The following is a 13,341-nucleotide window of genomic DNA, read 5'->3' as shown; positions in this document are numbered from 1 at the left end:
AGGCTGCATCAAAGACACTTAAAACATTTTTTTAAAAATGTATAAATACGTCTTTGGGACACTTAAAACATGAAAAAAAAAGTATAAGTTATTGGGAGGAAATGAGTTATAACTATTGAAGTCATGCAATTAATAGTGATAAAAAAAATAAAAAAAATCACCTGATGTTAATATAATGACATCATCATGATGATGAAATGTGTTTTTTTACGTGGTACCAAAAGCTGCGATCGGCTAACAATAAATTGCGGGCAATTCGAGCGGTGTGTCCCCGATGACGGTTGCAGGTCCAAATTCAAATGGAAAGTTTGTTCTTTTTTTTAATGTTGCAAAGTTCGTTTTTTTTTTTTCTTTCTTTCCACCAGCGAGCCTGCAGGACCGAAACTGCGAAAAAGCAAACGATCCCAGCAGCTTAAATGTAAAATGTGTTGTTGAGTCAGTGACAGAAGGCCCTGCAGGCAAAAGCAAACACAAGCGCTTTCTTTTTTCTTCATTTCCTTTTCTCGGCTGTCACGTTGCAAAAAAGATACACTTGAAGGCAATGTTTTGTCAAGGCAAAAAAAACAAACACTTTTGGTGGCTCATTTCTGCCACGCAAATCAATTTGCTGGCGGAACTTTTTGCTTCAATTTGATCATTCAAATACAAATGTCGTTCTCAAATGTTTCAAAATGAGTCAAATATTCATTTATTGAGGTCCGTTATGTCGAGATGTGAGAATTCCGTTTTTCCGCTGGGACTCGGTTCCAAAAAATACCCGTAAGAAATGAAATCCGCAAAGTAGTGAGCTTTATGCTTTATATTTATTCTAAATGTTTTATGGCTGTAAAACCGCTCACCGGCACTTTGCACTTTTCTCATGGAGACTTTTCTCACATTTTCTTTCTTGTTTAACTCGTTGACTGGCAGCCATTTTCATTGAAGCAACCCCGTTTGCTGTTTGGATTGATTTTGACTGATTTTGCAAGGCCCACACAATTTTGTCTCATATTGCTATCAAAAGAAAGATTCAAGTCTCTTCTTTCATCAGAAAAAAAAAGTATATTTCTATCTGTTTTTGTTTTGCAGCAATTAGATATAGCTAAGTTTCATCATTATTCACAAATCTGGTTGATCTTTTATACTCTGCTGCCGCCTGCTGGCCACGTTTGGAATTACTACCATTTTTACCAGCTATTAGCATTAGAACATAGCAAAGTTTCATCATGATTCACAAATCTATTTTGAATTGTAATTGAGCTTTTTTTTCCCCAACATGTCCCTGGCTGATCTCTTATACTCTGCTGCCACCTGCTGGCCGTTTGTGTAATAACTACCAGTTCTTCAACCGTTCTTTGCAGTTGAGGCTTCATCAAAAACTTTTCTGTATGCTCTAGCATAAAAAAAACAAACTATAAATGGAATCGTTTTCATTTTGTCGTCATCGTTTAGTGTGAAGAAAAGCAAAAAGCAAAATAAACGACCTTTTGACCCGCGTGTATACGTTTGCCGCTCAATCAAATGTTGGCAAGTGTTGCGTAATGTTTTCATGTCCTCCGCTCGTCCGGTCGGGTGATGAAGGTTCGACTTTCATTCCACGGACGCGTCTCATTTGGACCCGCGCGTGCGTTTTGACTTGCAGTGCATGTCAAAAAAATAAAATAAATGTGTGTAGGAGTGTGATGGCAAGTGAGTGCAAGAAGTGATGATGAAAGTCCTGATTTTTATGTATTTATTTATTTTCTTGCGTCCCCCCCGTTGAGGCCGTCCTTGCTTTCGTCTGCTAATTGGCACAAAGCTGATTGGCTGACACCAGTCAAGCAAACGAGTGACTCACAACACGCGCATGACGACAGCCAGCAAGAAAAGTCGAATGTTGGGTCAAATTGACCCAAGAATCGAAGATCTGACACAACTTTATGGGTTGGTTTTTGCAAAATTACATTTTTTTAATATTTATTTATTTATTTATAAGCAAAATTAGCACAACAACCACTTGGGTCAATTTGACCCAATTTGGGTACAAAAAAAAAAATGCTTTCACTTTGTATAAAACAACCCAGAAAGTTTTATATAAAGTGAAACAATTTTTTTTTTTTGTTCCCATAGTTGGGTCAAATTGGCCCAAGTATTTTTATGTATTTTTATTTAATTTTTATATTTTTTTGCAAAACAACCACTTGGGTTAATTTGAGCCAGCTTTCTGGGTTGTTTTATACAAATTTACTATTTATTTATTTATTTAGTCATTTTAAATGTATTAATTGTATTTTTTACCAAACAACCACTTGGGTCAATTTATTTATTTTTTTGTCAAAATTGAGAAGATTTGTAAGTGTCGTGTAGCAAATCCTAAAAGAATGAATAGATTGTTTCCGTTCACAGGTGATAGGCGGGCAGGTACGGAACATTTCTTCTTTCCTCAAGACAAGAATGCTGAATATTCATTTGACAAGTCAGTTTGTTTGGTTGCTCTCGCGTTCCTCTTGAGAACGCGCCCAAAAATAGCAGAGCGAGCGGGTTCCTTTTTTTTTTTTTTTTTTTTCCTTTCCACAATGAAAAGTGTTCTACAGACAAAAAATCTGCTCAAGGAGTCGCCAAGAAGCTGAAAAAGGAGAAAGAAGTTGTCATGGCAACCAAAACCAGTTGAAGGGATTTGACACCAGAAGGGGACGTTCGATTCCAGTTTTGATGTTAACTTCTTGAACGTTTCCACCTTAATTTGTGACGTTTTCACCGATTCTCGTCACGTTTGACTTGTGACAACTGTCCGGACGCACGTTTGACATCTCAAAACGCCTCAGAGAAGAGAAAATAACGCCGGCGACTTTTTGTATGGAGGCGTAAACAACACGATGCCAGGCACACTGAACGTAACATGACAGTTGGATGAATGAATGAATGTTGATGACGGAAGCGACATGGATGTGTGAAATGTTTGCGTGCACAAAGGCCACTTTCATTGGGGGGGGCCCACAAATGACCCTAATTTTGAGACCCCTGCTTTAGCAACGGATGGTATACAAGGGCTTCAGTCACATAGTCTTTATCCTCTGCATAGAGCAACTAATATTAGTGCTGTACTGATGCCACAAATGGCCCCTGGGCCCCAATTTTGAGGCCCCTGCTTTAGCTAATTATTGAATATAAGAGGCTTCAGTCGTGTAGTTTTTATCCTCTGCATAGAACAACTAATATTAGTGCCGCACTGATGACTTGATAGAGGAGTAGCGATGTCGACAACAGCAGATTTGTTTGTCTTATGCTGCCCCCAGTGGCCTTGGCAGGCACAACAGAAGGAGCCCATTCAAATGATGCATCGTGACCAGAATTATTTAATTTTTTTAAATTCTATTGCTGCATATTATCATGTATAATATTAGTACAATGCTATTTTCCATTTAAAAAAAAATCTCATTATAGCACGGTTGCGCCCGCTGACATATTTGCACCACGCAGTCATAATTATTTGATGACGGAGCTTCTGGTTTCTTGTTTTGGTCCACACGATCCAGGTGTGAATAATTCAACATGCGTCGCAATAAAAGCTGAGCCGACGGTGGCTCGTTGTTTTAATAAGCGTGAAAAATACGAGCGGTTATATTTCATTGAAATTTGAATTCATTACTTGATTGGATTCAGTCGTCAACTTTTCCGCGTCTCGCCAGCCGTCATGGAGGAAGCGGCGAGAAAAAGCGCTCAGCGGCATGAAGGCACCAAACCTCGGAAGGTGAGTTCAACTTGCGCAGGTGAGAGAGGAAAACAAACAAACAAACCCTAAAACAAAACACTGGCTTGGATTCGCTAACGCTAAAGCGATGAGAAGAGTTCAGAGTTCACAGTTAGAATACTTTTCTATGACACTTTATTTATTTTTTTAACGTGCGATTAATGAGCGCCCCCTTACTTGGAAAGTCGGTACTGGGGAAATTCCAATCGCAATGCAGCAGATACATCCATGTCAAAAAAATTTGCAATAATAAATAATGCATATTTGTGGAGACAAGTTGTATTGTACAATTTGAAAAAAAATTTTTTAAAAAATAGCAGAATTTCATCAGTTACTTCATATTAACATTGAGATAAAAAAAAGAAAAAGAAAAATGCAATTATGCCATCTCTTTTTTAAAATTCTATTTTGTTCATAAAAATGTTTTTCCAATTTCAGTTTTAGTTCATTATTTTTCGAGGGAAAAAAACTCACCTTCAATATAATTATTGATTGCATTCTGTGAGGGGATGTTTACATTTATTGACGTTGACCTCAGAGCACTTTCTAAACCTGTCAAAAACAGTTAGCATTAGCGTTAGCTTTGCATCTGTCAATTAACGTCGCACTTAAATAAAGTTTTATCTCATGAAGTTCCTTTGTTATACATTGCTTAGTATCATCAAATGACATTTTATTTCATGCTCTGAATTGACTGTACAAGTGTTCAGGCTGGTGTTAACTTGAATCGAGAAATATTTTGCGCTCGGGGTCCAGAAAAAGTGCGCGAACCCCGAAACGGCGCATCCCCATCAAAGCGGCAAAACTTGCGTTCCATTCCGCCAGGTGCGCTTCAAACTGGCGTCGTCGTACAGCGGCCGAGTCCTGAAGCACGTCTACGAGGACGGCCAGCAGCTGGACAGCCCCGAGGAGACGTACCCGCGCAGCTTCCTCCCGCACGGCGCCGTTTCGCCCAGTCACCTGCAGGTGGAGCAGCTGAGCGGCTTCCGGGAGCCTCCGTCGGCGCAGCCGCACGGTGGGTTCCACGATGGCTCGTCCGCTCGGCTCGGCTCGGCTCGGCTTGGCTCGGCTTGGCTCGGCTTGGCTTGACTTGGGAGGGCCTCCGCAAAGGAAGATGACAAAAAGTGCACTTTTTGTCCTCATCTGTTGGAGGTTGGCATGAATCAAACCAGGCAATAGTCATGCAAATGGGCATATACTAGCTATTAGCTAGCTACTAGCTTCACTAGCTAACTATTAGCTTCAGGATTCAAGGAGAGTCAAGGCAAAAAAAAAAATAAAATTAGTGAAGTGAGCTTTTTTTTCAATTTATTTACTTATGTTTAGGGACTGGGCTAGCAGGCTAATAGCCAAAATCCACATGTAGCTGACATCAATTAAAAGGCATTAAAAAAAAAAATGCTTTTAATACACCCCTCCAAAAAATAAAATAAAATAACTCGGAAAATAGTCAAATTAGCTTTTTTATTTTATGTATGTATATTTATTTATTTATGTATTTATTTTTATGTTCAGGGACTGGGCTAGCAGGCTAATAGCCAAAATCCACATGTAGCTGACATCAATTAAAAGGAATTTAGGAGTTTTTTTTTTAATCACCCCAACCAAAAAAATAAAAATAAAATAAATAAAAATCAGGAAATAGTGATGTGAGATTTATTTATTTATTTATTTGTATGTTTATTGACTGGGCTATTAGGCTAATCCACATGTAACATCATGTTGTTGTTGTTGTTGTTGTTGTTGTTGTCCAGGCGATCTGATTGCCCAGAGAATCAACGTGTACCGAGGAATGACGAGCTACAAGGCGGCTGCTGCTGCTGCTGCTGCTGCTGCTGCTGCTGCTGCGGGTGCCCACGCCAAACAAAACCATGCGGGAGACGCCAAAGTAAGAGCACTGCGAAAACGTTTTCACTACTCTGCAACTTTGTGGAGCGATCGGCATCAAGTTGCTCCTCGATGAAACGGGGAACTTCGATACAACCGCGCCTGAATTTGTGCTGCTGTTTGGGTTAGCAAGAACGCACTTAAAGGTTGAAATTTCATTGTGAATAAGCAATTCAATGATACAGCTGCCTTATTAGTATTTTTTTTAATTATATACTATAATTTTCAAAAGGTATCTATCGGTATCGACAATACTGGCCCTTTATTTACTTGGTGTCGGATTGATACCAAAATTTGCAGTATCGCACACCGCAGCAACAATAAACAGTTGCCATCTTTCAGAAAGACGCTTAGATAATAAAAATTAAAAAAAAGACCTTGAATAGAAAAAGATAAAAATAGATTTAAAAAAATAATGAATGAATTAAAAGAGTGGAAGACGACATGTTAGCCTGTTAGCTTATTAGCGTCATCCGCCACACGCCGTCTGATCTGCAATCTTATCACTCACCGTTATCAGCGCAACAGTCGGGGGGGCATTGAGGGTTCACAGACTTGACTGCGAAGCTCCCTCGTTTCTCAAAAGACAGTCTGGGCTGATTGTCATTTCATCGGGTTTGAAAATGCAAATGGATGCACACTAACATAGAAAAAAAGGAAGTGAAAGCGATCAGTCATGCTTGATTGATTGATTGCAAATACTGCATGTTTTTGCAGTCGTCGTCGACGTTGGACTTTGGCAAGATCATCATCTACACCAGCAACCTGCGCATCGTCCGATCGCCGGCGAGGAAGGCCGACGCCTCGCGCCGCGTCGGGGCGCCCCCTGTCTCCCCGGAGGACTACCCGCAGGTCCGCGAGCGCGGCGGCCGGAGGCGAGCCGAGGCTTTCGCGACGCACGATGGCGAGCGGGTAAATCATCAGTTTGTATTTCTTATTTTGGTTTCTTTGTGCACTCTCAAAATTATTATTATTATTATTTATTTTTTTTATTAGATTTTTTTTAAATGTAGTTTAGTTTCAGCGTTAATTTTCTTTCTTTTTTTATTTATTTTTATTTTTTTAATTGTGTACAACTTGTGAGCAATACGGTATTTAATAAATAATGTAGCGTTACGTTTGGGCGGAGTTCAATGATGAGTGACATCATCTGAAGGTCCATTTCTATTGGCTGCTGCTCGATGATGTCATTTCCGTGTGACACACTTTCAAACGTCCTTATTCCGGTTAATATCACAATAAATATACTTAAAAATCACATTTAAAATCATCCCCAAAATGCATTATAGTATGTAGCTAGCTAGCCAGCTATGTAGTTAGATATACTGTATAAGTATGTAGCTAGCTAGCTAAGCTAGCTCCTGTAGTTTACAGCATTGGCTGAGATTTGAGCCCCAACGTTCCGAGCGGTCGGCCATCGTCGTGTTCCGTCTGCTCTCCAATTTCCTCCCAAATCAGTTAGCTTCTTGCTCGAACTTGTCTTTTTGCCACCCAACCTGCCGCTTGTGCCCCCCGCAGGAGCCGACCGGCGACTGCCAGCTCTGCGGCGGCTCGGGCCGGGCGCCGTGCTCGCTGTGTCACGGCAGCAAGCTGCCCACGCCGGCCAACCGCTTCAACGAGTCCGTCGGCGACCCGCGCGGCCGTCAGACGTGCCAGTGACTTGCGGCAAGTTTTGCGTTGGACTGACGCTCAAGCGACACCGTTGCTTCATCCCAAAAATGTTCACGCCGGCTTTTCAAACGTAAGCCGCGGATGAGTTACGGCAAAATACATTTGACTCTTTGCTGTCAACATAATCCGCCCCGCCCCCACTTTTTTTTTTTTTTTTGCTGGTCACATGATTTTGAGGAAAACGTTAACGCTTGCATTTGACCTGCTAGGAATGTTTTTATCCCAACACTGCATCAGAATCAAATGTTGTTTATTGACATGTTTATGACGAATTACAGAGATGTCAAATCATTTTTCAAAATAACTCTAAAAAAATGGATATAATTATAACGTTAGATGTTTGTTTGTTCTGGACTGGAGTGACATCTTCATGAACTTTTTGACATTCTCAGGTTATTGTCAACTGTTCCTAACGAACATATTTATTTTATTTTTTTGAGATTGCTGCATTAAATATGAACAAAGATTGTTGCAAAGGGGATTCTTTCCCTCACTGGTGATACAGCATGCTCATCCAAAATGCATAAAAATGGCTTCAATGAGTTGATTATTCTTTTGTATATTTCCTCCCAAAGTCCGGCCAAATCTATGAAAGAAAACAAAAATAAAGCGAAATGCTGTACGTGCAATCGATTCTTTATTAAAGTGATGTCAAATTTTGGTTTATTGGCGCAAAACAAATCTCATTCGTTCCCGTCAACACTTGCCAGCTTTGAAAATTCCTGAAATTTTTGTCACCTCGCTTCTGCTCTTCACAAATGCGCTGGCGACAATAAACACACACACACGCACACACCGTCCCGCCCCCTGCGGCCATCTTCCCGTGAAACACAAATGAAGGATGACACGCGCCTTCAGAGGCCGCAACACTTCTCACACCCTCATCGAGCAAAAAATAAATAAAAAAAATTGAACATCCTCAAGTTGACCCCACGCGCTCACGCGGCGACCCGCAATTTGGGAGGTGGGTGGCGATTCGACTGCCAAAATTCACAATAAATGAAGATAAAAATCAATATATAAAATAGAATTCGAAAATTATATCCAAAAATTTAAATATAAATGGAAATACATCCTTTTTTATTTTCACTTTTTGTCATTTATTTATTTAGTCATTTATTTATTAATGTATTTAGTCATTTATTTATTTATTTAGTCATTTGTGTATTTAGAATTTTGTCCGTTTTAGTCGTCCATACCGCTCGGCCCGGTGGGCTTCACACACAACATGGCCGCCGCCGAGTAGGACGCCAAAAGAGGCTGCATCAAAAATGGCGCTGATGAAATGCCAATAAAACGAAGACCAAGTTAGACGACGACGAAAGCTGGAAAATGATGGTCGGATGTTTTTTGTTGCTTCTTTCGTCTTCATCAGACGGAAGGAAAACAGGAAAGCGGCGTTGGCGTCTCGTCACTTGACGGTTCACTTGCTGGAGGTCACCAGGGGGCATGCAGAAAATCTCCAGAAGATATGCGGAATATCATGTATGCCATCCATATTTCATGGCCACGCTCGGCTGCCCTTTGCGCCCAGCTGGGATGGGGAAGAGAGCGCCCCGTCGTCTTCCACATACGTTAAAAGTCATTTCAGTTGACACAAAAGTTCATTTTTCCATCACAAAAAAAAAATACTGTCAAATATGGATTTATACTTTTTCATATTTGAAAGAGTCTGTCTTGGGTCAGCGATTTGTACCAAAACTGTTCATCAAAAAGTTTTATTCCTAAAAAGTGTATTTAATACTGTTAACGCTGTGTTATTAAGAAAATTATAGAAATAATAATTCAATTAAGATGCATTGTACATGAATATTAAATAAAATGTACCTAAAAAAAAGTTTCTCAACAGTTTTTGAAGATTAAATGCAAATATATTGTTTTAAAAATTGAAATCCAACTCAGCAATTCTTGTGTGCCGCGAGAGGGATCTCGATATTAAAACATAAACACACACTTTAACAATCATAGAAAACATAAAAAAATAAAATAAAAATGTGCACATAATTTTGCTGCATTCTTTGAATGGGAAAATATATCGCCATCTGCTGGACAGAATAAAAATGACAAATTGAAAGCAGGGAGCCTCACTTGAATCTTGGCCATTATTTTGTGAGCAATGAAAAATGCTCCTTGTTTTTTTTATTTTTTTTTATTCAAATTATAATACTACATTGATTTAATTACGTTTGTTTTACTTTGTTTAAAATGTTTAATTTCTTATTTTGTGTATCTAATCAGCCTATATGAATTCAATATAGTGAGTTTGCTTATTTTGCTGCATGAAAAATGTAATTTCTTTCATTAGATGGTAAAAATGTCACAAAAATACCGACATCGTTATATTCTAGCAACTAAGAATTACAAGAATTACATTTTTCATGCAGCAAAATACGCAAACTCACTATATTCTTAGTTAATTAATTGTAATTACATATCGATAATGTTCAACTATTGGATGGCGATGCACATTTTAGCTAGCAGCCGATTGGTCAGATTCAGATCAAAGCATAAAGTTCCATATGAAACTTATTGAATGCGATATGCATATTGTGCAGCCCTTTTTTTTTTTTTTTAAGTTTTTGCAATTGAAGGTGTCATTCCAACCCCCGGCAGGCCAACAACACACGTCGCCCCCTGTGATGGCCCTCCGGTACTACAATCATCCCAGCCAGCTGTGGCGCAATTAATTTCTCATTAGTGTCGACAATGACGATCGCGCCACCTTGCTGGCAATCCTTTTCCGTCTCTCTGTTTGCCGAGGCCCCGCCCCCCTCCTAATCATCAGCGACGACGCCCCGCCGGCGGCCGGCTGGCTGGCGGGCGAAAGAGAAGCGAAAGCAAACAACAATTCGCTGGCTTGTCGACACGGTGCACAAACGAGCTCTCGCTGAGGCCGCTCAGGCAATCGGAGATTTTCAATTCAGGTCTTCCTTAATTAAGCAGCTTCACGTCCTCATTTGTTGACCTCGCCGCAACTTTGCCGAGTCATCACGTTCCATTATTGATAAACGCCCCACCGGCAACTGCACTTCCTGTTTGGAAAATTTGTGCTTAATACCTTTCAAAAGTCATTTTTCGACTTGCTGTCGATTGATGATGACATCACATGTGCCAACAACCAATCATGTCTCCGTTTACTGACCAAATCCAGAAAACAGGTGAGCCGTGATTGGTCGTTTACCTACTTCCTCAGCACAGGTGATGATGTCATCATCAGTCGACAGCGAGTCGAAAAATGACTTTTGAAAGGTATTGATTGTACATGGAAAAATAATGAAGTTATAAAATAGTTTTCAAATGGAAACTAACTGAAACTACATTTGATGTTTACAAAACTAAAACAAAAATTCACAAAAATTCGTTAACAAAATAGAAAATGCTTTTTAAAAAAAATGAAAACTGAAACTACATTTGATGTTCACGAAACTAACTAAAACTAAAATTCAAAAAACAATTTTGTGAATGGAATAATATAAAAACAAAACAGCTTTTTAAAAAACAAAAACTAACTGAAACTACAATTAAAATGAACTTGAATTATAGCAAAATGATCGCATTTATTTTCGTCTTTGTCATGAATTGAATGCATAAGCCTTCAAGACACAGTAACAGATGAGCGTGGATATTTTTCGAGCCGATGATTGACAGACTTTTGGCGACAGACTGTTGTCAATTTGTCAAGTGGTCGCTGCCGTGACAGGTCTGCGCTCTTACTTTGAAAATGGCAGGAAGGAGACAAAAGGAAGAGGAAGTGGCAAACCAGGAAATGAAATCAAATCCAAATTGCTGACACAGGTCGAAATAAACCCCACAACCGGAATGATTCCCCAAGATGGGCCTCTTTGAACGGCTTCCACTGGTGCGAGTCACTTGAGCTTCATTGTCAACATGCTAATGTAACCTTAGCATAGCATAGTAATGCTGATAGTGATGTGCAATGTTTAATACTTAGAAATGTTTAGCCAAATGGTACCTGAGCTGTTAGCTTAACCATCTTTCTGATGCTAACAAACTAAACACCCAATTTGTCACATTTGAGTTGAATTCAACTTGAGCTATTAGAAATTATAGCAGCAATTAGCTTGTCATGCTAAATGCTATCAATGCTAACTACCACATGTCTGCAAATGTGATGACTTGAAGCCATGCTTAGCCTAGCTTAGCTTAGCATCTGCTTCTGCCATGTGCTTGTTTGTGTTTGACCAATGGCGATATTCTTTTCATTGAAGGTTTTCAACTCGATGACAACTCGATTCACGTGACGGAATCGACAAGCTTTGCGTCCGAGCCACAAGTACGTATGAAATTTCAGTTCTGTGGTTCTATTTTGTTGTGATAGACTATATTGTGTTCATATGGAATAAGTCAAAATGATGACCATTTTAGCATTAGCATTAGCATTAGCCTAGCAACAAGGCTGTTTTTTTTTTTTTTTTCCAGCATGAGACATCAGGGAGATCCTCTCAAGAAAAGTGTTTTGTTTTTTTTCTCGGTAAGAAATGGAGCAAGTCGCCATGTTTGGGTGCGCGTGGCCGTGATCACGATCGTTTATTTTCTGAGTCCAAGTTAGGAATTACGATGCCGAGTCCATCCATCACGGAGGCTCAGCCAGGTGTGTGAAATCAATTAGCCTAATTAGGGAGCTTGTTGAGCAAAACTCATTTGGTGCACTGTTTTTTTTTTTGTCTTTTTTTGTTTTCCTCGGGTACAGCATCCGATGTGCAGGGCTGCATCATTTCTTTTTGTAAATGTTGAGAGATGGAGCACAATTGTAATCTCATTAGTCACAAGGCTGGCTACACCTGCGTTAGCGTTAGCATCCAATTTTTTGTGTGCGCAGTGAAATGTAGTTGAAATGATTTTCCAGCGGATGCCAGAAGGTGCAATTAACCTGCGTGACAGCAGAATAATAAGTTTGTGTATGACTAAACAGGCGCACATTTCACACAATAATTAGGTTGAGATGAGGTCATCATGATGTCATTTTTTGTCAGTTTTAGGTGGCAATTTTGTTTTGGAATGTGAACGTCATCATTTGTCTTGTTTCCATCTTTGGTTTTGTTTTCGTTCTCGTTTGCCCTGTTCCTCCTGTCAACCAATCAGCTCGCTCCGGCCACTTGCCACTTCTGTCTTGTCCAGCAGGTGGCGCTTCTTCTGCCTGCTTTCTTTCACTCGTTCAAAGTTCATTGCGGGGTTGCAATCGTTTTGGGATTTCTCAATATAGTTTGTTTTTATTTCATTTTTCACTTTACGAATTAATCAATTATGTTAGTTTTAATTCAGTTTTAGAGCGATTTTTGCGAGTTTATATATTTTTGAAAATTCATCATTGTCTTCTGCTGCATTGGAGGATGGTCAGAAGTCGGACATATCCGAGTTGTTTTTTCCCCCAGTTCTGACCTGAAAGCGTTTGAGGTGAAAGTAAACAACCAAAGTGGCGGATAATGATAAATTGATTTTTATTTTGGTCCTCAAAACTCATTTTGAGCTCCAGCAATTTTGCTTCATTTATTGTTTTTATCGTATTTCATGAGCATTCCATACAATTATTGTATAATTTCATGAGCATTCCATATTATTAAATAGTATAATTTCATAATTATTTCATATAATTAAATAGTATAATTTCATGAGCATTCCATACAATTAAATAGTATAATTTCATAAGCATTTCATACAATTAAAGAGTATAATTTCATAATTATTTCATATAATTAAATGGTATAATTTCATGAGCATTCCATATTATTAAATAGTATAATTTCATAATTATTTAATCTAATTAAATAGTATAATTTCATGAGCATTCCATACAATTAAATAGTATAATTTCATAATTATTTCATATAATTAAATAGTATAATTTCATGAGCATTCCATACAATTAAATAGTATAATTTCATAAGTATTTCATACAATTTAATAGTATAATTTCATGAGCATTCCATACAATTAAATATTATCAATTCATGAGCATTCCATACAATTAAATAGTATAATTTCATAATTATTTCATCTAATTAAATAGTATAATTTCATGAGCATTCCATACAATTAAATAGTATAATTTCATA

The 13,341-nt window shown here is 38.7% G+C and overlaps 1 protein-coding gene and 1 long non-coding RNA gene across 2 annotated transcripts; both read left to right on the top strand.

The window, feature by feature from the left end:
* The first annotated feature begins 3,652 nt into the window (after positions 1-3,652).
* Positions 3,653-7,816, top strand: grxcr2 (glutaredoxin and cysteine rich domain containing 2). Its single transcript, XM_077505528.1, has 5 exons — positions 3,653-3,709; positions 4,535-4,724; positions 5,464-5,597; positions 6,314-6,508; positions 7,115-7,816. The coding sequence occupies exons 1-5, from the start codon at positions 3,653-3,655 to the stop codon at positions 7,253-7,255; spliced, it is 717 nt and encodes a 238-aa protein (XP_077361654.1). The 3' UTR covers positions 7,256-7,816.
* A 3,203-nt stretch (positions 7,817-11,019) lies between these two features.
* LOC144006541 (uncharacterized) lies at positions 11,020-12,893 on the top strand. Its single transcript, XR_013279871.1, has 3 exons — positions 11,020-11,126; positions 11,497-11,561; positions 11,708-12,893. It is a non-coding gene; the product is annotated as an uncharacterized LOC144006541 (long non-coding RNA).
* Positions 12,894-13,341: the final 448 nt, after the last annotated feature.

The sequence above is a fragment of the Festucalex cinctus genome, chromosome 18, assembly GCF_051991245.1.
Source record: "Festucalex cinctus isolate MCC-2025b chromosome 18, RoL_Fcin_1.0, whole genome shotgun sequence".
NCBI lineage: Eukaryota > Metazoa > Chordata > Actinopteri > Syngnathiformes > Syngnathidae > Festucalex > Festucalex cinctus.
The sequence above is the reverse complement of the archived record's forward strand: the minus strand, read 5'-3'. Positions and strand labels throughout refer to the sequence as shown.

What these genes read in the sequence shown, in the direction of transcription:
- grxcr2 (XM_077505528.1), top strand. Translation starts at nt 3,653, where the DNA reads ATGGAGGAAGCGGCGAGAAAAAGCGCTCAGCGGCATGAAGGCACCAAA. An exon ending in AAGGCACCAAACCTCGGAAG is followed by an intron (nt 3,710 to 4,534) that starts GTGAGTTCAACT and finishes CCATTCCGCCAG; the next exon opens with GTGCGCTTCAAACTGGCGTC. An exon ending in ACCATGCGGGAGACGCCAAA is followed by an intron (nt 5,598 to 6,313) that starts GTAAGAGCACTG and finishes ATGTTTTTGCAG; the next exon opens with TCGTCGTCGACGTTGGACTT.